The 26,365-nt window shown below is 36.5% G+C and overlaps 1 protein-coding gene and 1 long non-coding RNA gene across 12 annotated transcripts in view; one reads left to right on the top strand and one right to left on the bottom strand.

The window, feature by feature from the left end:
- Positions 1-26,365, bottom strand: part of SORBS2 (sorbin and SH3 domain containing 2) — a 209,857-nt gene that overhangs the window by 119,188 nt on the left and 64,304 nt on the right. For 4 of the 11 annotated variants that reach the window (XM_087874688.1, XM_060686785.2, XM_060686786.2 and 1 more), the window contains exon 1: positions 21,968-22,187. The exons of the other annotated variants lie outside the window; for them this stretch is intronic. In XM_087874688.1, the coding sequence (XP_087730814.1) occupies positions 21,968-22,002 (35 nt within the window). In that variant the 5' untranslated portion in view covers positions 22,003-22,187. Of the gene's footprint in view, positions 1-21,967; positions 22,188-26,365 lie in introns of those variants that run through there. 11 annotated transcript variants of the gene reach the window in all.
- On the top strand, positions 22,347-23,633 carry LOC132710492 (uncharacterized). The gene is made up of 2 exons (XR_009621200.1): positions 22,347-22,387; positions 22,939-23,633. It is a non-coding gene; the product is annotated as an uncharacterized LOC132710492 (long non-coding RNA).

Here is a 26,365-nt window from a genome sequence, read left to right as displayed (position 1 = left end):
CCGGGACAACCTCTGCGTGTTCCATTCGGACAGAGTGGTCCTCAGATTAGACCCATCTTTCATTCCAAAGTTAATACCTGGTTCCATCGGGCCCAGGAGATTGTCTTACCAAACTTTTGTCCGGAGCCTTCCCTGCCCTGGAAAGACAATGGCATACATTGGATGTGCGGAGGACTCTCCGTATCTACATCAGGAGGACGGCCAAAGATACGAAAATTGAGTCTCTATTTCTTTCCAGGCATCCTCCATAGGCTCTAGAGTCACCCCACTGACGTTGGGCAGATGGTTAAGAGCCTGCATAGCCACAGCCTACCAGTCCCAAAGTGGTAACGGCACACTCAACTAGGAGTGCTGCCACCACGGCAGCTTGAGCTACCCAAGCATCCACTGAGGAAATTTGCAGGGCAGCAACTTGGGCTTCCCTTTGGCATTTATTAGACACTTTAAGTTGGACTTCTTTACATCGGCCGACACTGCATTCAGGAGAAGGGTATTACAGAAGGTGCATTCCATGGGGGGGGGGGCCTCCAGCTCAGTTATCTTCCCACCCTTGAAATGGTAGGCTTTGGTTGGTAAATCCCATTCTTTGATCCTCCCACGTCACACTGGAGAAGGGACATTGGTCCTATCTGATACGTTCCTTCTTGGTGAGATAGTGGGAGGGTCCAAACCCTCCCTTACCGATGGCCTGAGCCGGGGACAACTAATCCCATGTTCAGGCTTTATTTACAGCTACGCCTTCATTGAAACTGGAGCCAGAGAAAGAGGCACCTGGCTTCAATTTTCACTCAGTCTCTGGGCAGAAAGGACATAATAGAACCCATTCTTGGACCCTCCCACTATCCCACCGAGAAGGAACCTATCAGGTAGCACCAATGTCCCTTTTAAATGAAATTCAAGCATGTCAGCATCTCTCTCTGAACTGGAAGCAAATAAAATACTGTATGTATATATTGTGCTTTGCATTATTCTCAGTCTCTCAGAATCTACTTTCAATTCATCCATTTATTATCTTCTGTAGGAGAGTTTACACCAGTGTGAAGCAGCCTTATGGGCTGTGTGAGAACATGCAAAAGAATTTAAAAGCAGTAACACCGTGGTCTCAATGGTGCGCCTGCAATGTTTACATATATATTTTTGCCCTAGAGATGGAATTAACCTTCCCCATGTGCAATCAAAAGTGACAAGCTGTTCCATGCATTATTATTAGAATGGCATAACATGTCAGGGCAATTTGTCCTTGGATATTTGTGTGAAGTGGGCCCTGAAATGTTTGTAAGTGCTACCTGATGAACAATTTTATATCAGTTCAATCGATGTTTTGACAAAGTTGCACATTTATTCTATGAAAGGAAAAAAAACCATTAAACTGTTACAGACTTTGTTTTTCCTATATATTTACCCATCTTTTACATTGCTTCTAGTTTTATACCTAATATAGTCCTACAAGCTTTGTCACTATATAAAGCAAAATAGCTGCTATTCCTCCCTCTATAAATAGCCAAAGTAAACATGACCAAAAAAATTAAACTTGGCAGACAGTAAAATCTCACATGATTAGAAGTACTAGTTAGAACAACGTCTTGCCTTTAATGGCTGGCAATTGTTAAATTTAAATTAATAGATAATTAAAATACCGTTAGGAAACTTGGGGAACTGCTGATGTTGCTAAATGATAACTTCCAACATTCTACCAAAAAACTGGAGGAACTGTTGAGAGTTTTGCCACCTCAGAAGGATTATAGGTATCTACATATCTGTTTGTTTTATATCCTGCCTGTCATATATGAACTTAAGAGAACACTCATTCTTCTGGGGTAAATTCTTTGGAAAGGTAACGACTAGTGCCATTGATGTAAATCTATTAACTTCAGTAAGAAGACTAACACTGATAGTAGACACAGATCAAGGACTGCCCTGCCACAGTGCAATACAGCTGTTTAAAATAGTGTGAGCTATCAGACTAGTGTCAGAAATGTAGGACAGGCTATTCATATTTTTCCTCTAAATTTTAACCCCTCTTCAAAATCTTCCAATCCAATTTCCTTCAATATGTTTTTACATATATGCTAAGTAAGAGGAGTGGATACAACCTAGTCTCACCCCTTTGCCAACTGGAGCCAGTTTATTTTGCCATATTTTGCCCATTCTATGGCTTCTTTGATCTGTATAAAGGTTTTGCATAAAGACCATTAAATATTCTGGAATTCCCATTTTTCTAAGCATGTTCTTGAAGAGCTTTCTATAATCAATAAGTATAAGCTTTTTTGGGGCATTCTTTGGCTTTCCCAATTATCCAGTGTGCATCAACAATAATATCTCATCTTCCTCAGCCTTCTCTAAAGTCAGCTTGAACATCTGGCATTTCCATGTACAGTTTGGTTTGGATGATCTCAAATATTACTTTGCTAACATAGGAAATTAAGAATATTATACAATTGTTTGCAGTCTGTTATGTCTCTTTCCTTTGGTATTGGAATGTAGAATGACCTCTTCCAATTTGTTGGCCACTGTGTTGTTCTCCAGATTTGCTGTGATGGCTTGATAAAAACCATTACTGATTCTTTTGTTGCTTGCCTTATTATACATAGTCATCCTATCTATTCCTGCACCCTTTGAACTTGGAAATGATTGGAGTACTGATCCAGCTTCATCTTTCAGTATTAGAGGTTCTTATAAGTCGGCAATATCTTAAAAGGTATTGTGGATGTTGACATTGTAAACAGTTTTTGTATACTGTTTCAATCTTTGTTTGACTTTCTTTGAATGATTTACTATTTGTGCATTACTACTTTTGCATACCACTTTGAGGTTAGAACCAGGTTCAGATCTTTTGAAAAACTTACTTTCTCCAATGTCTTAAAATGTTATTATAATACTGTTTGTCTCTTCTAACAGTTGTCTGAAATTCTTTGTTAAGTTTTTTCTTAAGATCTTTATTAATCTTGTCTTTTAGTTTCTCTTATTATTAATTTCCACAGTTGTTCTGACAAGATATTCTTCCGTTTCTTGGTCTCTGATAATCTCTTTTCATATTCATCTTTAATCATTTATTTATGCTTATTGCATAATTCCTTTGATTTACAAACAAGGACACTAAGCACTTCAAAGTGATTCCTTATGTACTCCATGAAAATCGTAGATTCATGCTCAAAATTGTACTTTAATTTGGAACATTACTAACAGTGTGGAAGATGCCCTATGTTGTGGTCCATATGAAGACATTATCTGAGATTATAAAATCAGATAGGACATACAAATATACCATTACTTACATAATATTTTCATTATAATTATTAATTATTGCTAAAGTTTTCAGAGTGGATCCTTTTTGGTACAGACTGGTACAAACCAGGGATGGGTTCTAAATTTTTTACTACCGGTTCTGTGGGCGTGGGTTATTTTGTGGGTGTGGTTTGATGGTCATGTGACAATTCTTTAGTATTTAGCAGAGGTACTGGTCTACCAGCTTTTAACTGCTTGCAGAGCTGTATCAGTCTACCCATTTGTTCTTGGAGTGTTCCGGTCTACCCATTTGTTTTGGGAGGCACCGGTCTACCCATTTGTTTTTCGAGCGCACTGGTCTACTACCACACTGCCTTTTAACACTGATCAGCTGTAGGGTGGCCCTTTGAAGCCCTACGGCAAGAGTTTAAACAGTTTTTTTCCTTCTAGCCGATCAGCTGGGACTCTGGAGGCAGTGAATAGATTGGGGGCAGGGCCAAATAAAAGGTAAGAATAACGCGGGAGGTGGGGGGCAGGAGGGCCCAGCTCCCGAACAAAGAGAACCGGTTTGGTGATGTCATATCGTCACCGCTACCGGCTCGGCCGAACCAGGCCGAACCAGGAGGAACGCACCACTGGTACAAACCAATTTCACTTCACAGTTTTAACTTAGAGGTGTGTGTGCTACACATAAATTCTTTTGGAATATGATTAGAGCACACAAGGCCCCAAGTGTTATCCAGATTCTTGCTGTTTTAAAGAACTCATTTCTTCTTAGGCTATGATAGCATTAGCTGGCATTTGTTGCATGAAACTGCAACAAATCTGGTTCCCCATTTCAAATGAGATGTATATCACAATCAGGGGAAATAGTATAAATAGAAATGAGGCGACTGAAGTATGGTAAATGAATGGTACAAATATTTTTATTTACTGATTATCCCCATGAATATCGTTTGTGGAAGTAATATTTTTCATTAATGATTTTGTGTATTTAATGTTGTATTTGAATTTGTTTATATCACCAGTGATTTACATAGTAATTTTATACTGATCACAGCTTCCCAAAACCAGATGTTCACAGAGTTTTCAACCTTCTTATAATATCTTAATGGTAGACATGAATTATATGATGTGTAGTTACAGATTATCACAAAACTTTCAAATGCTTGCCCATCTGTTACTTGTGCCCTAGAAGTATCAGCAGTGAAATTATGAAAAGTATAGAAAATGAATTTTATTATGTGAACATGCTTGAAATGAGCAGTTTCATAAGTATTTTCAAAGCTTTTTAAAAGAAACTGTTTCTTGTATTTAAAATATAATAGGCTACCCTAAGGTAAGTCTCCTAAGGAGGCTTATACAGTAGCAATAAAATCACATACTATAAAATGTGTTTTGATAAAAAATTTAATGAACCTGACAAATATCAGGATCTAAAACATCTCATCATTAGACTGAGTTTCATTTATAGCTAAATAACACAAAATAAGCATAAAAACAATTAAGGGAAAAGCTTTAGTGTTTTCTTAACAGCTTCCTGGGATGAAACAATGCAGAATCAGGATGGTAGCTTATTGTACAAGGATGGAGCTGTGCTGCTAGCCAGTTTCAAAGTTCTCAAAGAAAAGAAATCCAAATGGTTTCCTCATCCTCATTGGGGCAGACCATGATCCCAAAATGATCAAGGTTTTATGTGTTAAAGACATTTAGTGAGTTGAGAAATACACTGATAATCAATGGAGTTGATATAGTACAGTCTCATAAAACCCATCTGCTTTACTCCCAGAATGATGTGAAGTTTCCGATTATCTTTGAAAACAGCTGCACACAGAACATATTGCACTATTCTATTATGGACTGCACCAGTGCATGGTTGACTGAAGTTGGCTTTCTTAAGTTACAGAATGGTGTCATTTAGGATGCTCAATATTTTTGTACTTTTACAGAATTGAGCACTGAGTAGAAAAAAATTAAATATATAATGATTGAAAGTCAAACTTTTGCAGGTAGAGATAGATGCAGGTAGTGAGGTCCACTTCTGGATTCAAATATCAATCATAAGCCTATCCTAAAAAAACCACCACTGGAAATGTATAATTCTGAATGAATTCAACAAGAAAGATCAATGGGACTGCAGAAGTATAGGCAAACCACTTAGGCACTGCTTCCATTGAGAAGAAGGGTTTTGTTTTTTTTATTAAAACAAGTTGGACTGGTTTTCAAAAAAAAACCACCCCAAAAAACCCACAGCAAAGACGGAAATAACCCTTAGTTTAGAGAACAAATTGCACTGCTTTCTGAGCATGATAGACTTTCCAGTGTGGTTGAAAAAAGAGGTTCCACAGTGAATTTAGCCACTAATTACTAGCTCAAATTGGTTTCATATAAATTCATCCATGAAGCTATTTTATTCTGTTTCTGTATCAACATGTAATTTTGTTTTTCAAAAAAATGAAAATTGGCAATATATCATTTTAAAATTACATTTAAATATTACATGCACATGGTTTTATGAATTCCATCTGAAAATATGGAACTATTAATTCATATTAATATTAAATATGCATTTTATTCAAATGTGAGTTTTTAAGTCAAGGTTCTGTATTTAAAGCTTAGAAAAATAGGGAAACAAAACACTAGTGATAATCTGGTTGGCTGAATGGCAAAAAAAATAAATAAAGGCCTTTGCTCATTTAGATACCGAGATAAATAGCATATAATTTTAATAAATACATAAAATGATAAAAAAAATAATAATTCCCAAATTACCAACACAGTTAGAAATACTATTCTGTTAGATTTGACTATTTATTTACAGTATGTTTATTACTTTTTCAAATATAATGTTTTAGTTTGGGAACAACTATTTCTTGTCAGATAACATTGTAGGTAACAAATAATAACATGTAATATTCTTTTCTGATGTGATTTTGGAATTTTGGAACTCATAGCTTATTAGCATAAAGTGCATAGTACCCATGTATCTATTATCGGTTTTTAAAAAACTGCCCAATAAGGAAAGAGCTTAGCTTTTAGTCTATAAAATGAGTTATATTCTTTCTTTTTTCTTCTTTCTCCTTCTGTTAACCCCATTGTCAATTATAATGGATTTTCCCTGTTCCTCTGTGAGTGGAAGCGAGCAAAAGTATAGATCATTCTATAATGGATGGAGCCTACATGACAGAACAGATTTTAAACAAAAAATAAAACACAGGTGTTGCTTCCTATATTGGAGAGATGGATCATACACGTCATACAGAATTAAGAAACTAAAAATGCAGAGAAAGATGTGGCTAGAAGTTGGCTGTGTTTGACTTGGCCAGTCATAGGACACTACAATAATATCACAGGCCAGTGGGAAGCCATTTGTTCATGTGCTAGGAAAGTTTAAGAATTGGAAGGCCAGTAGGTGACCCACCTTCCCTTCCTACCTTTAACTCTCTCTCAAAATGCAAAAACAGATATGGAAGATGGAAAATGGAGGAAATTCGGTTTTCGGAAACTCCCCTGTGCTGTTAATTTTACCAAAAATATAAACACCAGGTTGTTGAAAATAGTTTCTTTTTTCATTCAATTTCAGCAGTATAATTTCACTGAGTAGGGAAAGGGGCACAAATTGGATGCTGGACACTATATGCTGCCCATAATTTCCAATCCATGCTGTAGGTTATGGTGCAGCTATTTAGGTATTTCTAATTAATCGGAATACATGGTTTCAAGTATTCTGTGAAATATACTGCATATTAAGTCTAAAGGCAATTTTTAAAATAGTGACAAAGAATTGTAAATGAAGATGTACTGGAATGGGGGGTTCATACAATAGGTAATCATTTTGGGAAAACATTACATGTTCATAATGAGAAAATATTGGATTGGATCCAGGCTCAGATTTAGAAAAGTCCCATTAATTTGATGGGATTTAAGTCAGTCATGATTAACTAAAATGGAATAAATTAAGTTCTAGTTATTCTGATGAATCTATCCGAAGTATCTGAATTTAGTTCCACACATGTAAAGATCTGAAAAGATGAAATCAAGACAAATCCTAGAATCAAGAAATACCTTGCTCAAGAACTATTCCACTAAACATTCTACACAAATCCCTCAATTATAGTAGTTTTTTTTTTTGTTAGTGTGTAGTTAATGTTATCCAGAAGTATCTTAAATTAATTGCAAAAGTGTACCTTTTTTCTCCTAAGCTTCTATTTTAATAGAAAATTTACATTACATTAAACAAAAACCAGCTGGAGGTGATTTCAAAGGAAGGCACATGAGATCAGTTTTATGTTTTTAAAAACATCATTTTGGAAGATAATATATTGGCTAATCGTCTGTCTTCATCTGAGAGACATGAGATATCATGAGAAAGCAAAGAATGAAAGTGGAGATGGTTACATGTAGCAAATTGGATGCTTATTAAATTGGCTCCACATAGAACACATTGTTGTAATTTAACTGGGAAGTCACACGGGATTCTGGATATAATAAACATTATCCTTTCTGAGAATTCTTAAGAGTTTCTGTTTTGTCTCCTTGTACATACTCAAGACCTAATTCATTCCTCCTCTAGTAAATAAGCATGATATTGATAGAAATGGTATTTGCATTTGATGGGATTATCTGTATGAAGGAGGTAGAATTAATATTTGATAATTAAATGATAAAATGTGGAATTGTTATCAACAAGATTTTTAATATTACTTTGGATTAAATGGATCCAGGATATATATGTTCTTCTTGGCAACTGTTTATCTTTAATACTTGAAATCTATCAAGACATTAGGGAATTATCATATAACATTGGAAGAAGATGTAGAATGAGAAATATAGACCTGCAACAATGGATTAATATGTTATTTCTCAACATCTGAATTATTTTTTTAAAGAAATGTTTGAATGAAATGTTCAATGTTTTTGAAGTTCTGAGCAGCATTTTCTTCCCCCTAGAAGCACTGACAAATCTTAGATTTTACCTGGGAAATTATGTTACCTTTTGATATCTTGTATAGTTAACATAATTACTATCCAATTTACACATGGCTGTCAATCTAATTTCATGTCATTTTCGGATTAATTTCAAAATCTCCTGCAGGGAAGAAAACTAGGATGCAGCAGACCTTTTTACTGATATCTTAGTATATGTCAAGGACACAGGGACAAAATTTTTCTAGTTGCTTCAAATCTGCACTGCTGGAATCCACCCTTAAGATACTGATGACTCACAAGCCCACAAAAATGATGTTCCTTCTAAAAGTGTAACAGTTTCAAGACCAAACTCCTTGTCAATAAAGGTTTGTTTAAATGTCAGGAAGTTGTTCAGGGTAGATCTCACTCCCTAAGAGTTATGTTAAAGTACTTTCCTCATACTGACCAGAAGTCTTAGTAGCAATTATCAAAAAAATACAGATAAAGACTGTCTTGCCTTGTTTCCTTTGTGGAAGAAAATGGTTCAGAACTTTGCTGCCTTAGATAGCCTATAAATAAGATTCTCATTTGAAAGCAGAGTATTTCTGAATTCTTGCATTAAGGGTTAACCTTCCTTCTAATTATTATTACAAATCAGAACTCCGACAGATTTATTTTTTAGACTGTCTTCAGATTGGTAGGTAAGACGTCTGACAGCCTCGTAAGAAAAATCTTGTTGGGTATAATAATGGAGACAACATTAAGTACAGCTTTTTCTTGTATTTGGGTATCTATAGCAGACCAAACTTTCTTATATGGTCCTACTACTCTATGGTTACTTGTGGACTACTTCTGCTATTTCTAGTCATATTCTGGACTAAGTTCTTTGTACATATAATGGACAATATCCACAAAGCCTTCTGGCAAGAGCTGTCTTGATTCTTCTCTGGAAGTGTGATGTATACAAAGAATGGAGAATGCAATGGAATCTGATTCAAAAAAATGAAGCAGAAGAAAGATCACAAGAAGAAAAACCAGTGATCAAGAAGAAAAAAGAACCGACTTATAGCGCAATCTTCTGCTTGCTTCAATCTACTTTGTACTCTGATTGTACCCCACCTATATGCTTTCAAGGAAATGCCTGTCCCAGGCTTAAGGTCTGAACAGATCTACCTCCGTATGGATTTTTTTCTGGTAAGAAATATGCTCTACTGTTCTCCATTTTATGTGCAGCTCCAAAATTAATGCCATTTTCTTCTCTTTGCACTTCCTTGCCAAACTTCATGTTGGATTTTGATTTCAGATACTTTGTATGTTGGTTTAGTTAAATAGTTCTTAAATATTTAAAAACAAGAAGAGGCAAAAGTACCTTCTAGGACTTTGTGAAGTGTCATAATTCAATCAATAACCATTCTACAATAAATGAAGAGTGCTGGATCAGGAAATATGGTGGTTTCTAAATGTAGTTATCCTGAAAGGTTCTATGCTTAGCCAAAAGAGAATCAATCTGAAGTTAACTCAGTCCATGCATTTAGCTGAACTCAATCTATTAAAGGCAGATTATGATTAGCAAGGTGGAAATGTTTGATTTCAACTACCACAGCATTTATGTTTTGCAGCATAATTAGAATACCTTCTATTCTAAAAAGTAATAATGTCAGGATGAATATTTGCTAAATTATCTGTTTTGGCTTCTTAATGGAGAATCTTCTGAAGGGAATAGTCTTGATAAGTAAACTATCTACCATGAACTGTGACAGTAAACTCCCCAGAATTTTGCACGCTAATGGAAACAGCAAATGAACACACTGGAAGTCTATGGTGAAAGGAAAGGAAAATAAAATAAAAGCAGGGAACTGAGAAATTAAATACATCATTCAAGTGGCTGCTCTGCTTCACAGTCCAACACAATGTAGGGAGAAAGGCAACACAGCCAATGTCCTAAGAGAACTATAACTATAATGAGCCTTGATAGTACAGTGGTTTAGTGCACCCTGTTATTAACACAGCTGCCTGCAATTTCTGCTGGTTCGAATCTCTCCAAGGCTCAAGGTTGACTCAGCCTTCCATCCTTTCTAAGGTAGGTGAAATGAGGACCCAGTTTGTGGGGGCAATAAGCTGACTTTGTATAAAATATACAAAAGAATGAAGGCTATTGCTTAACGCATTGTAAGCCGCCCTGAGTCTCCGGAGAAGGGCGGCATATAAATCAAATTTAAAAAAAAACAAAAAAACCCAATAAATAGTAATTTACAGTTGTACAGCATCTTGGAAATAATTTAGAAAAGAGGTTTTGGAATTCACAGGAGCATGAACTTAAGCCCTGTCTTAAAAATCTTTAAATTACCTTTTCCTTGGATGGCACTTGCTGTCTAAATTCCCGGAAGGGCACTTACTGCTTTAAAGGGCTGCAAACAGGCACTGTATTTGCACTTCTGCCTTCTCTAAAACACTTTAAAATGAAATATGAAGAATTGCAAATCAGACAAACAGTCTATCTTATGCACTGTATCAGATCTACAAGATGAAAGTGTAATTTTAATAGAAGTTTATATTTGCTAAATATTCTAGGAAATAAGGTTTTCAAGAACTTTCATTAAATGTGTTTTTAGTGTGTCTGCTGAATCCAGTGGCATCTTTCTGCCAATGGACAAACAATTAACAGCAACAAAAATTGGAGAAGGGCACTCTTTTGCACAACCAGATTTCACTCATCTGAACCAAAGTTTAAGACTTTGCATTGACATTGGATTCTATCCTATTACATTACTTAACTCCAACAGATCTATATCAGCATGAAAATTATTATAGATAATAATTATAAATTATAGATTTTCTTGAAAGAACTGTTATGTGTAATTGGCATTACAAAGCTGAAGATGATTTATGAACATTGAAAGAAAATTTTAACCAAAACTTGTTGAATATTGGCTTTGTTATACTTAATATACTTTTGCTGTGGAACTATTTTCAAGTGAGATATATGTTTATATACATATAACAATTGGATCTTCAGTTTGAGGGTGAGGGGTTTTGGGGGGGATTAGATTGAAATGCTTTCTGTTTGAAGTCTTCATATGTTTCTTGATCAATTTGTTTTTCCTTAAAACTGGGTGAACTGTGTCACTGTTGAATTTTATGCTTGGAAAAGTTCTGGGAAAGTTCACACCAAACTAAGTTCAGAAAAGGTATCCTTTTGCGTGTTGGCATGTTATAGAGCATTTTTGTCATATTAAACATGTACCACGTTACAAAGGTGATTGGCAAAAGATACAGATCTGTATCTGTATCCTGTAGAAGGGAGACAAAATGCTGGAAGGATAACATCTAAGAACTCTGGAAGTGCAACTAACTCCTATACAATGTTTTATTCAATGGTTTCAATGCAGAGCATGATAACACTTTTTAAAATCCGCTGAAATCAGTATGTTAAGCATATCTAAATGCATGACTAAAATGTAGTAAAAGTAGCTGATAGATACCCTATCAATTGTACATTTTTGCACAATTCCCCCTTTTTTCCTTATGTCACAGTAGGACAGCAATAATGGAAGTGAATCTAGTTTTATAGGGATAGTAATTCAAAAGAGTTAAGTTATATGTAAATGGAAATGACTGCTATCTGAAAATAAATCATATAAAGGCATTGATAGCACACCACAGCTACAGCTAATATGCTTGAGTAAATCATGATTTATAGCGGCCTGTCAGCATTAAAATAAAAAAGGGGGGAGAGATTATACTATTACATTACAGGGTGGCAGACGGGAGGCGACAGAACAGCTGTGATTGTGTCAGAATTATATCTTGTACCCAGAGAAGGCTGAGCCAGGACATTTGTATCATAGTCCAACGGCTCCTGGAAGATGAAAACTTTTGTCAGTCAAACACTAGAACATGGAAAAGCTCCGTTCATTGGCTCAAAAGTGATTCTTTAATCTTCTCAATTTAATAATTTAATATTTTTATATACGGAGTAGGAAGAGATAGGGAAATGCCTACATTTGTCTTCCTCTTATTTTCAGTAGCTCAGTTTTAATAATTTTTGGAACCATCAGAATGGCCTGTTTGATGAACTTCTGTTTTGAATTGCCAGGCATATCAGGATCCCACAACAATCAAAGATTAGTCTTTTCCTTAAGAGGTTGTTAGTATTTTCTAATTTATGGATCATCAGTAACTGTGGCATAATACAAATACTATTTTCAAGTAATATTACCAGATTTGAGAATAGGAACCTAATTAAATTTATTTATTTATTTATTTTATTAAATTTATATGTCGCCCTTCTCCCGTAGGACTCGGGGCGGCGCACAGAATAAAAACATGTAACAATAAGAAATCCTAAAAACAGCCAACATAAAACCCCAAACAGAATAAAATCACATAGCAGAACAGGGAAATTGCTGAAACAGCCATGTCTTCAGGTCGGTGCGGAAAGTGCGGAGGTCAGAGGCCGTCTGGAGCCTGATAGGTAACCCATTCCAGAGGGTCCGTGCGGCCACCGAGAACGCCCTCATCCTGGGGGCCACCAGCCGGGGGCCACCAGCCAGGACATTGTCTGGCCGATGGCACCCGGAGGAGGGCAGTCCTATGTGACTGCACAGGGAGGTGGGAGGCCGGTAGGAGGTGGTCCTGCAAGTACCCGGGCCCATGACATGTAGGGCTATATAGGTGAGAACCAGCACCTTGAAGTGGATCCGAAGGGCAACCGGCAGCCAGTGCAGCTCGCGCAGGAGAGGTGTTACATGGGAGCAACGGAAAGCTCCCGTAACAACCCGTGCGGCCGCATTCTGGACCAGATGGAGCTTCCAGGTGCACCCCAAGGGCAGCCCCATGTAGAGGGCATTGCAGTAATACAACCGAGAAATAATGAGAGCATGAGTGACTGTACGGAGGGCATCCCTGTCTAGGAAAGGGCGTAACTGGCGCACCAGGCGAACCTGTGCAAAAGCTTCCCTTGTCATGGATGTCAGATGATCCACCAAGGCCAGCTGAGAATCAAGGAGGACGCCGAGATTATGAACCCTTCCAGAGGGAGTCAGCGACTCCCCTCCCATCTGAAGTGATGGGGCAACTAGATCAGGAGATGCCGGCTTCCACACCCACTCAGTCTTGGAGGGGTTGAATCTGAGCCTGTTTCTACCCATCTAGACCCGTACCGCCTCCAGGCACTGGGACATCATGGAAAGGGCATCCCTGGGTTGGTCTGGGGTGGAGATGTAGAGCTGGGTATCATCAGCATACTGATGATACCTCACTCCGAAACTACAAATAATCTCGCCCAGCGGCTTATTGTAATTAATGTATATATTGAAATTATCAGTTTCATAAGGAATTTTAGCAATAATCTTCTGCATTCTTAGTTGGGACTGAATTTCATGAAATTAGCAATCAAAATGAACAAGATGCGGTCTCTGCCTGCAATAGCCAGATTTCTCTTTTCCCTTTCCTTACAATATACTGTAGATAGCCCTCAATTTACAACCATTTATTTAGTGACTGTTTGAAATTCAATAGCACTGGGAAAAAAAGTGCTTTATGACAGTTTTTCACACTTACAACCATTGCAGGGTCCCCATGGTCATGTGATTAAAATTCAGACACTTGGCAACTGGCATGTGTTTATGACTTGCAGCGTCCTGGAGTTATATGATCACCTTCTGTGACCTTCTGACAAGCCAAGTCAATGGGGAAGCCAGATTTACTTAATAACCATGTTGCTAACTTAACAATTGTGGCAAGAACTCATAAAATGGGGTAAAATACACTTAATAACTGTCTTTCTTAGAATGGAAATTTTGGGCAATTGTGCTCATAAATAGAGATCTACCTATACAGTATATTCCAGTGATGAAAACATGTAAATGCTTATGCAGTATGTTCTAAATTGCATATTTAATGTATTCTATTCTCAAAAATTCAGCATAGGATCCAGAACCAAAGACTGCATTCATAAAGGTGTAATAAATCTTGTTCTGTGCCGGGAAAACTACTCTACTTCAGGACAAGTGATGTTTTATTATATTACAGGCAGTCAGCACAGACATAAATAGAGCCACCTGGAAAAGCAGACTGACCATTATATTTTGATAATTCCATCATCAACCTTTTGGACTTGTGATTGAAACAAACCCTAAGGTGTTGTTTATACCCAAAGAAATTTGTACAGTCGACTTCGCTGTATTCAGACAAATAAACATTTAACTCACGGCGGTAGCTATAAATGAGGACTTATAAATATGAACTATCAAATAACTGGTGTTTTTAAGAAGCAAAAAAGTCAACTAAGAACTGATAGAAGTCATTTTCTAAACAGCCAGAGGGAAGAAGTAGGGAAACTAGAAAAATCCCCATGCCTTATATAGCACCTAAATGAGCAGTTGGTATGTCTTTTGAGATGGTTTTTATCATTGCAGTCACAAAATACTCACCCATCAAAATCTTGGTATCAGAAGAAAACCACCAAATTTATTTACATTATTACTGTCCCTCTGTCAAAATATTTCAAATATCAGAAACTTTTTCCTGTAGTGTTTTTTAAAATAAAAGCATGGAGGAAACCCAGGGAATCTTTTGCTTTCATTTTGATGAGCATAGCAGCAGGAGAAACCCAAAATGCTTTACAGCAGTCAGTGGTCTCTTGGCGCAGTATGTTTAGTAACTATTTGGTTTCATACTGTTTATTTGGATGACTCATGTAAAAGACACATCTCTTTTGAAAACAGTCTTGTGATGTTTTCAGAAGTCTGCTGCTAATAAGTTTGTAAGGGATGATCTTATGTTTTTCACTGTGGCTCAGGTATGGTTACTGGAAATTGACAAAGGCCACATCCCCATCTGCAGTTCAGTCCATTTATGACTGATGATTTTCAATAAACACATAAATAAATATATACATTAAAAGTATGTTCATTTTATTCTTTAAAAATGAAAAATCTGCTCTTCATCGTGTATCTTGCCTCAGTGTATATTGGATTACCTACTAAACAGTTATGCTTGCCAAAAATTTATGGGATAAATCTAGCTAAAAGTAATCTTGTCAAAATTCAGTATAGTGTCTGTGTTTCAGAAGAAAAGAGAGTATACTACTGTTAACTGTCCTAGTTTTGAATTTCTCAGAATAAGGAATCATCTTATTTCTAATGTGTGGAGAATTGCCATGCTAATGGTACTAAGCAAGAGGCTAAAAAAAGATAACAAAAATAAATATATTTTGGCGTGATTTCACTTACTATGGGAAAACAGACGAATATGGCCCAACATCAATGCCCAAGTAGTTCCTGAAATATTTTTTAAAATCCATATATTTAGCTCTCTTTCCCAAAAGACAGTAACAATGTAAGTTTTTAACTTATAAGGAATATCTTGATTATTTTAAGGCATAGTTTTGACTATCTTCCTGTCTTTTAACAGTGTTTATTGAAAGGTCTTATTTTAATACAGAAAATACAATAGATCCTATGTATTCTTTCCCGGTCTACTGCTTTTTAGATTTTTGCAACTATAGTCTAATACATCTGGACAGCATTAGATTAAGAGTATCTGCCAATGTCCACTGATGGACATACTGTATGGTGAACTACATATATGAAGGACAAATAGCTAGCAAAATTCTTGCCCTCAATAAAGGGTTAAATTTCAGTCAATGAACTATAAAGGGTATGTAATCATTGCTGCTTGAACCAATTTATTACATAGATGATATATTCGCTTAGCTAGTTGAATCAATATTGTATCTCTACCTGATGGGATGTCTTGGCTAAAGCCTTTGAGACTGCACTAATTTATCTTTCTTTTATTGTCAAGTATACCTTGCCCCTCCCATACGTCTTCAGTCTCTCATCTTTATTTTTTCTTGCCCTTTTGGAATTTTTTCTTTTGCTTTTTTTTTCTTCTCCCAATACTAAGGTGACCAGACGTCCCGCTTTTGGCGGGACAGTCCCGCTTTTGAGCAATTTGTCCCGCGTCCCGCGGCGTTTTAAAAAAGTCCCGATTTTTCATTCTGCTCCTGACTCCCGGCTGCTTCCTGAATCCCCGCTGATGGCTAGAGGGAAAAAAAAGTCTTTAAACTCTTGCCGCGGGGCTTCAAAGGGCCGACCTACAGCTGATCAGTGTTAAAAAAAAAATGAATAGACCCATGTCTGCAAAAATAGAAAAAACAGCCCCTGTTAACAGCTTCCGCTAGGTTAATTAGCTGCAAAAAGCTGCAAAAAGTTCCTGGAGCAGATTTCCCCCCCCCTAGCTATACTGAAAACAAAGGCGAAAGCGAAACTAAACCTGCAAGGTGACAAAATGAGGCAGAGAGAGATTTCTTTCTTTTTCTTTTTCTTTTTCCTCACCAAAAAAGGTAGGTACAAAACTGCAAACAATGGGAAATTTTGGGCAAAAGAGGAGAGTTCAAGATTTTAAAACACAAAAGAAAAAAAGCTCTATTTAACTAGGGAATTGTAATAATTGAGATACTATTAATAATTGTATATTGTGTTGAAAGCAGAAATGGTTAAGTTGTGGTTTGGAGGAATATATGGGGGAAATTATTTGGTTTATTATTATTGGTAAATATAATTAATTGATTTGTAAGAAATTGGATTGCATGGAAATAATTGGAATATTCATGTTCATATTGATTAATATACAAAAAAGATAGTTATATAACTAATTGATTTATATTGAAATGTTGAATTTGTATTAAACAACTGTATTACATAATTACATAATTAACCAATGTGAGGATGGATATAAAAATAGATGACAATGGGAAGGGGTATAATATAGAATAGAAGGGAAAAATTGAATTTGATTAAGATTAGAGATGAGGATGAAGGGTAATATTGTTTTTTTAAAAAAATAGATGAGGAATAAATATGGCAAAAAGGAAATATAGAAATTGTAAATTTAATTGAAATGACTAAACGCTGTTTAAATTTGTGAACCAGCCAAATATTCTGTTCAAAGAAAATACATTGTATGTTTGTATGTGTGTTTCTAATTATTGCTATTTATTCATATTTGTTCTCTTTTATTCTTTAAAGTTTAACAATTCATTCTTAATCTTAATATCTTTATATTTGCTTGGGGTTGGCTTTCTTCCCTTTCATCTTTTTTATTGTACAGCAATCTTTCTCCTCAAACCTACCACCACTCTCTTTTCTTTCCTTCTTACTTTTTCTTCCCCCCACCCTCTTTTTCTCCTCCCTACTTCCTCTTCCTTTCTCCTTCTCCTCCTCTCTTCCTCCCTCTCTTACCCTCACTCCTACTCTAATTTCCATTCCTTCATCCCTCTCTATTGCTGTATCCTTTAATGCATATGGACTACTCAGAGGGCTGAAAAAGTTATTTTTGACTGGTCCTCACACTTTTGACCAGTCCTTGAACTTATGACTGTCCTCACATTTTACATTTTTGCCCTATCTTGTCACCATGTTGAAGAGAAGCAGTTGTGAAATGAGTGACATGGTTGTTAAGAATGCTGCATGGGCATAAATGTGAGGATGGTCATAAGTGTGAGGACCAGTCAAAAGTGCGAGGACCTGTCAGAAATGACTTTTTTCAGTCCTCTGGTTAATCCTTTTGTGCATATGGACTACTCAGAGGGCTGAAAAAGTTATTTTAACTGGTCCTCACACTTTTGACCAGTCCTCGAACTTACGACTGTCCTCACATTTTACATTTTTGCCCTATCTTGTCACCATGGTGAAGAGAAGCAGTTGTGAAATGAGTGACATGGTTGTTAAGAATACTGCACGGGCATAAATGTGAGGATGGTCATAAGTGTGAGGACCAGTCAAAAGTGTGAGGACCTGTCAGAAATGACTTTTCAGCCCTCTGAGTAGTCCCTATACACATAGCCATGGCCACCCGGTCACATGACCAGCTAGCCACGCCCACCCAGTCACATGGCCTCCAAGCCACGCCCACACAATAAGTCACGCCCACAATGGTGTCCTTCTCACCAATGTTAAAATCTGTTCACCTTACCCTATACACATAGCCATGGCCACCCGGTCACATGACCAGATAGCCACGCCCACCCAGTCACATGACCAGATAGCCACGCCCACAAAATAAGCCACGCCCACAATGTCCCTCTTTAACAATGTTAAAATCTGGTCACCTTACCCAATACAGAGGGCTAGTGTAAATGTACCATATTTGTTGGAGTATAAGATGTACCTTTTTCCCCCCTAAAAGGAGGTGAAAATTTTGGTGCGTCTTATACACCGAATATAGCCCCGCCCACTCACTGGCCCCCACCCTTTGGCCTCTGCCTTCCAGCAGTTTACCTCCTTGCAGCAAGCAGCAAGAAGAAACAGCTCGTTTCAGCTTCAGCATAGCACAAGTTGATTGGATTGGCCTCCTGACTCTCAGCTGCTTTGCTCTCAGCTGTTTTGCTCGGGCCTCTGCTGCTTGCTGCAAGGAAGTAAATTGCTGAGAGCAGATTTTTTTTTTCTTGTCATGCTTTTCTACTCATGCTATGCTGAAAACGAAAATGAAAGTAAAGCAGGCTATTTGCTGTTTGCTGCAACGAGGCAAAATTGCTGGGAGGCAGAGGCAGATTTCTTTTTCTTGTTTTCCTCACCAAAAAAGGTAGATGCATTTTATAGTCTGGAGCATCTTATACTCCGAGAAATATGGTACTTATTTAGTTTATTTACAAGTTATTCATTTGCTTTAAAACAACATGTCATATCTGAGGAAAGAAAGAAGAATGGATAATCAAATTATATTTTTCATCTGAGATGGTTTCATTTTATGCAATAGCAAACAAATAACATTTGACACATTGTCTCTATGTATTTAACTGTTTGAAAGAATAATGGTGAGTCAGTTTTATAAAATTCCAGTTGAATTTCGCTTGGTTCAGATGATCACTAGTTTGCCATCTTTTGGTCATGGAGACAAATGATGACAAGTCTACTATTATATTAAAATAGTGGAGAACACAGAAGAAGCAATGAAAATGTTTTGTCAATTTTCTAAATCGGTGAATAATCAAGCATTCAGTTTATGTATAATTTATGTATTCATATATGGCACCATGTTCTGTGCATAATTACATTTGCTATTCAGTCTACATTGTACTCTATTTGTCAAAAACATGATGAAGGATATATTTAGGGATTATGTACCAAGAGACGCAATCCATGACTCAACAAGGTAAAAAAGCTAAATATTTATTGTTGTCTGCAAGGGCTCAAAAAAGATTTTTGTGCTCAATGAGACTGAAACAAAAACAGATTATCAAGTTTTTGGTAAACCATAGTATAATCTATATTAATTATATCACATATTTTGCAAAACTGTAAAAGAATCACCATGAAGACATGGAAAGATGTGAGAAGATCAAAGTCTAATAGCAAGTAGACTTCTGCTATTCTTGAGATACTAACTTTTGCAGAAGAGACAGATATAGAAGCCTAAATGGCATATCTAAGAAGTTCAACCTAACACATTTCCACAACCATTTTCCAAGCTAAGGTAGGTGTCATTTATATGTATCTTGTTATTCATGTCTTATAGATGTGGATAAGGTTTAAAAGACTAAAATTTAAACTCGTCCTCAGTTTAAACTGTGATAGTATTAAAGCAGCTTGTAAATTTATAATCCAGCCTATTTACTGGACTCATTCCCATTTGAAGCATGTAGTCTCATCTATGCAATGCTGCATATTATTAGAGCACTGATGCTCTCTATTTAAGAATACATAACTCAGTATCAATGTATGCAAGTGTTTCATATAAAGATCATGAGTCAAAACACGTCTTGCTGATATATTGGCAGTTTTATTATACTGGCTAATCCTGTTTCATAGCAGTTTTTAGATTATATACTTTTGACTATGCATGGGTGTTTTATTACTAATATCTGCTCTTAGGCATTTAAGACCAACTTGAGGGCCAAGCTTTGAATGAATGATCGTGTTTAGTTGCAGGCCTTGAAAAGCTTCATTTGTTGATCCTGACAGATTAGGGCTATGAGTTCTGACATTCAAGAATCTTGATGACCATTAAATGATCACTAAACTATAAACATGAAGTAGTTTCCAAACTAGGCGATCTAACAATAGTGAACATCTATAAACCACCTCTAACAGCATGGTCACAGCATGTGGTGAAAATCAAGCCACATCCAACAATCTACAAAGGCAACTTCAATAGCCGTCACATTAATCGGAAATACTATTCCACTGATGACAAAAGCAAACTATTTTCCAATTGAGCTACAACAAACAAAGTCCAACTGATTTTCGATGCTGAAGACAAGAGCAAGTTTAAATTGGCAGCACAGAATTGCGAAACCAATCCAGACTTGTGCTTCATCACAGAAGGCTCAAACTTACAGCCAGTCCCCATAAACAGGAAAGTAGAGGATATATTCCTGCATACCCAACACCATCCTATCTTGCTAGAAGTTGGGCTCCAATTTCCCCTAATTCTTTCTACCCCTAGACTCAGATGGAACTTTCAAAGAGCCAACTAGACCAAATTTGCTGAAAATCTTGATAAAACTCTACAGTAGATTCCACCAAGTAGTCAACACTATCATAGATTCATGAAGACAATAATCATCTTGGTGAAAAGCTCTATACCTTGAGGATTTAGAAGAAAGTATATCCCAGGATGGAATGAAGAGACTGACGGACTCTTTAGATACAAGATTCCAAGAGAGAGAGAGAGACAAAAGACTGACTAAAAAATGAATAAATGATGGTTTTAAAAAGGTTAAGAGATGATGGATAATGAGAAAATATATTAATAAAATGGGAAAATACAAATAGGGAAAATAGTTGTATATATATTAATAGATAATATAATTTATCACAACTAAAATAAGATTAGTAGATGGAAATTTAGGATTAGGTAATTTAATTGTATTAGTAATATTAATACTGTGTTAAAGTATATTGTGCATTTAAAATATTAAGGATTAAAAATTGTGGAGATTTTGAGATACATTGATTGATTAAATATTGTTATTATTTGGCGTTATTAGTAATCCTACACATTTTGAATATTTAAGTTATGGTGGAACAATGAGTAATTCTTAAAATATTAAATAATAGTAATTTAGTAGGGGAAAACAAATACATGGTGTAAAGAAATGTTATCTATGTTTAAATGAATTAATGGGGAAAATGATAAAGGATTATGAAGAGAGAATAGTATTGTTGAAATTGGAAGATTAGGATTATATATATTTGTTTGTATTATTATTGTTAGCGTTGTTTAAAAAAGACTTGACCCAGTCAATACACTGTCCACAAAATATGTATGAAATTATTATACTAAAAAATTTAAAAAAATATTTTTAAAAAAGAGAAAATTCTTCACTAACTGGAAGCTTATTCCTAGCGTCAGGAAAGCAGTAACTACATACTTCCATCTTAACAACAAATTAGCATATGAAGCCCCAAAGGTCTACTTAAAGAACAACTTATTCCCCTTTAACCCCATCCAGAGTAATATTGGACCAGATGTATCCTATAAAATACATCTCGGGAATACACTGGCAAAAATCAATACTAGGAACAACATCCTCCAGAAATTATGCAGAACTAAATGGGGAGCTTTAACTGCCATCCTTAGGCCATCAGCACTAGGGTTGGTCTACTCTGCAGCAGAATACTGTGCCCCCGTATGGCTTAACAGCTGCTATACTAGTAAATTAGATGCCAGACTCAATGACACCATAAGGATTAATAGCGGATGTATTAAAACCACTCCGACTTGCTGGCTTCCTGTTCAGTGACCCATATATCACCACAAGCTTTACAAAGGCAAGATGCACTAGCGAGAAAATATAGAAAAGTTATGAACAACTCACTCCTACCGATGCAGGCCGACCTTCCTCATTGGAAGACTCATTGGAAGACCTTCCTTGGAAGACTCAAATCCAGGGAGCCCCCATTGGCACTTTCACAACATCTGCTCAACAACTTTAACATCACTTTCCCAATGGAAAGCCAAATGGATCACTGAACATCCAGACATAGGAAGACATAAATGACCCAACAAAAAAGGTGCCAGGCTTTGAACTATCATGCTAGCAATGGACAATCTTGAATAGGATTCATACTTCACATGGCATATGACAGGACTCATTGCATAAATGGGGCATACCATCCTCCTCTCAGTGTGACTGCGTGGTCCCACATCACAATGTAGATCACAACATGACTGGCTGTAAATTGAGGGGCATATACCGGTCCAGTGGCTGATTTCTTTCATATAACAATGATGCACTACAATGGTAAGATGGCAAAAAAAATGGTATTTGAAAATAGATCTTTTTAACATTTATATTTTTTTGTGTTTTATTAATCTAGATTAAGTAATATATATTGCAAGTCCGTGCATGATATGTCATATGCTAAATAAATAAATAAACCACTAAAGGGCATTAAAGATATATAAGAAATTCTACATTCTTGTCATCTAAGTAATTTCCCAGATTTCTTCAACTTAACTCCAGATGTGCTAGAAGATAATTACTGGAATCTCAGCCAGTGTGGCATATCCTTGTGTCAGTCACAAAGTTAGTATCACCCATAGTTTAGATAAATGGAAAGCATTTAAAATAGGTTTTTTATAGTTAAAAATTAAAATTTAATTTTTTAAATTAAAAAAACTGCTTATTTGTAAGCATTGAATATTTAAAAGAGGAAATAGATAAACTGACATGCCACCTAACACAAAGGGAGACTTATATAAAATGATAAAAGTGAAGTGTCAATTAGATTTCAGGCTACTGGTTTACATTTTCATTATAATTTAATAACTGGAACACATAATTTTTTTCAGACTGAATTGGCTCACAACTGGAAGGTTCTTCTGAATTCTTGTTGACTACTATTCTTCTACTGGAAGAGGCTGTTGGAGAATCTTCACAAAGTTACATCTTGTATATTAACTCAAGCCATTTCTGAACTGGAAATTTTTCTCATGGCTACTTATGCCATCATCACCTCAAACTGTACCACTGCAATTTGTCCTATGTAGAGTTATCCTTGAAGATTATTTGGAAGCTTCAGCTGGTATAGAAAGCAGCCTGTATAATTATGGGCATTTTGAAATCTGCCCATGTAATACTGTTATTTTGGGAATTGCCGTGCTGCCAGTTAGCTTCAGAGTGGAATTCAAGAACCTTTTCTGGATTGAATCTGCCTGTTCAATAAGACCAGGAAGGGAAAACTAGTTAAGACATCTTCAGAAATCCTGAGGGTGAGCCTTCTTAGTGATGTCCCTCCTTCAATGATCCAGTCTGAATCAAAAGCTGGGAGTCCCTAGCAACAGGGTGGGACTTAACAATTATGACAGACTCAGTCCTTCAATCTGAACAGATGAGTACAACCCATGCCTGACTGCTGTCTCCACCCACAATGGAGAACTAGTTAAGACATCTTCAGAAATCCTTCTTAGTGATGTCCCTCCTTCAATGGAATAGATTATCTTTGTATATCCTATCTACTAAATGGAAATAAATAACTGGCTCCTTATTTATTAGATTTATATCTTGCCTTTATTTTGTACAACTCAAGATGACATACATTATGTTCCTTCCTATTTTCTTCACAACAACCACCCTGTCTGACGGTTGAGTTTATACAAAGTGACTGGCTGAAAGTCATCCAAAAGGTTTCTGTGCCGAAGGGCTCATACTCTGCCATTTTCTAGTTCAGAATCTTAACCTCCATACCAAACCATCTGCTCCTGCTCTCAGGATGCAATAATACCTTGTATAATGGGTTATACTTATAATGTTTTGATAGGAAGACTTAATTTAATGAGATAATTTGTGTGAACTGCCTTTGAATAAAAACTCTATTAATTAAATATGTGATGGAGTGCACAAATATTTCAAACAGCTCAATGGAGCTGGTGTTATCTCCCCAACCTTTCAGACAGAGATATTATGAAAACTACATCTCTTTTCTGCTAGAGAGCTTTTCCTCCTGCAAATAAAAAAATCAATTGCATTTTGGCCCATGATCTGGAATGGAGAAACCCAAAATCATGGCCACAAAGTAGTTGTCTTTGTGCTTAATCATGTTCACTTTTAGAAGTGGTAGCCCTGTTCCAGAATGGACGATCGTGTCCTATAACAAGTGAGCATCTGTCTTTTATTGAAACTTAAATGTGAATAAATGAAATTTTTCCTCCTAGCATTCAAAGCAAGAACAAATTTGAATGTTATCACTCACTGCTGATAGAACTTCCTTAGATCCAATTCAAAATCCTCCACAGAGCTTTATCTCTGATAAGTAGTTTGAGATAATAGTGTCTACAAAGAAAAGAAACCCACATCCATCAAAAAGGCTAAAAATATTATTTAAGAACATTACCTTTTGGTATCTCTTGCTGTTCAAAATGAAGAATGTATTGTCTTTAGTGACTGCTCTGAAGTCAGAATGAATTTTAAGAGCAGAATGCACCTTTTGTCTATCTCAGCGCCTTAGGAGTTTTAAGAAAATAATTATACCATTTATTTATATCACCGTTTCCAACTTCCCCTATCTTTCAACTTCTCTAAATGAGTCATGCATAGGAATTGCAAGATGTTTTGTGGTTTATTTATTTATTTTTATTTAGAAATTGCCCATGTCCCTTACAGATGCCTGACTTAAGGACCACATATTATTTTCTAGGAAGACAAATGAGTTTTACCCTTCATCCTGTCACTATCCCTGACAAACAATTCTAATTCATTCATTAAAGGATTGTATTATTCTTTGCCATCTTTTCCCTTTTCGCTACTTGAAATTTACTACATTCTTATAGTCTTTATTTTAGCTCCAACTTTCATTTAATTCAGACCCAAAAAGGAAAAGCTATGGGCATTTTATGAAGCAAATTTTAAACTGATCGATAAGAAATTTTATTTATGCATATTGCCTCAGGAAAAAGCTTAGTACTTTTTTGCAGTAGTTTGCACTCCAAGCTTGTTTTAATTTAGTTTCTGAACGTTTCATTACCAAACTAGTTAACATCATCATCAGGATTTTCTTGTCCTATTTGCCTTAGCTTATAAATGTCTTATAAAAGCTTACTTACATGATCATAAAAGTCTTGGGATAAAATTGTTTACATGGTCAAAAATGAAATGAAACTTCTCCAAGTAAACATTCTCTTAAAAAGTGAGAAACATGTCCACAACATGCAGCAAACTATAGTTATAACATTAGGGTCACTTTGCTATTATCTAAGTCAGGGGTGTCAAACTCAACTTCATTGAGGGCTGCATCAGGGTTGTGTTTGGCCGGGGGGGGATGGAGTGGGTGTGGCCAGGGTGGGCATGGCCAGCTCGTCGTCACTTGGAGTGCCTGTGGTGGCCTGAGCACTCTGCCAGCAAAAATGGCCTCCCGAGCTCTGTTTTTGGCTGGGATGGCCTCCTGCAACCCTCTGCCAATGAAAACGGAGCTTGGTAGGGATGTCCGCAGCCCTCCTGAGCTCTGTTTTTGCTGGTAGAGGCACTGCGGGCTGGTCCTTTGCTGTTTCCAGGGTGGCCCCATGGGCCAGATCTGGTCCCCGGGCCTTGAGTTTGACACCCTTGATCTAAGTAGTTATCTGCATTTTCCAACTTCAGATATGGTAGTCCTAATGAAAGGAAAGGGACATAATTAAATCAGAGCAAATCATTTCAAATATACCCATAGAGCTGAATGATATTATTATTAATTCCAATTTAGTTTAAGCACGTAGATCTTTAAGAATGTTGCCCAAGTGAGTACTGGATAATTGTTTCAACATTGCATATGCTGCCAGTAGGCTTTGTGTATAAGGCTAAACCATTCTGTCACTAGTACAGCCAACAGAAATGACAAGAGTGATACTCCAAGAAAAGTGGAGGGCATTCAGTTGGAAAGATAGGGTAGATCTTTTGTAGCCCTTGGTGAAAATAGAGAAATTGACCCAAAGATGAACATCCTACATAAAAATTATATAGCAGAAACATTAGCACATCTATATTACAAAAATCCAGAAAGAGTTATGCGTTTTCTAACTAGTGATCATTCAAATGTTTGCAGCACATCTCTGGTAGCTCGACCTACAGAGGATGAGGTTGGAGATAACCTAGATTCAAATGCTATGCTCAGTGGTGGGTTTCAAATTTTTTTACTACCGGTTCTGTGGGTGTGGCTTGGTGGGCATGGCATGGCTTGGTCAGTGTGGCTTGGTGGGCGTGGCAGGGGAAGGATACTGTAAAATCTCCATTCCCACCCCACTCCAG

The sequence above is a fragment of the Pantherophis guttatus genome, chromosome 8, assembly GCF_059756535.1.
Source record: "Pantherophis guttatus breed Tessera chromosome 8, ASM5975653v1, whole genome shotgun sequence".
Taxonomy (NCBI): Eukaryota; Metazoa; Chordata; class Lepidosauria; order Squamata; family Colubridae; genus Pantherophis; species Pantherophis guttatus.
This window is presented reverse-complemented; position numbering and strand designations above follow the sequence as displayed.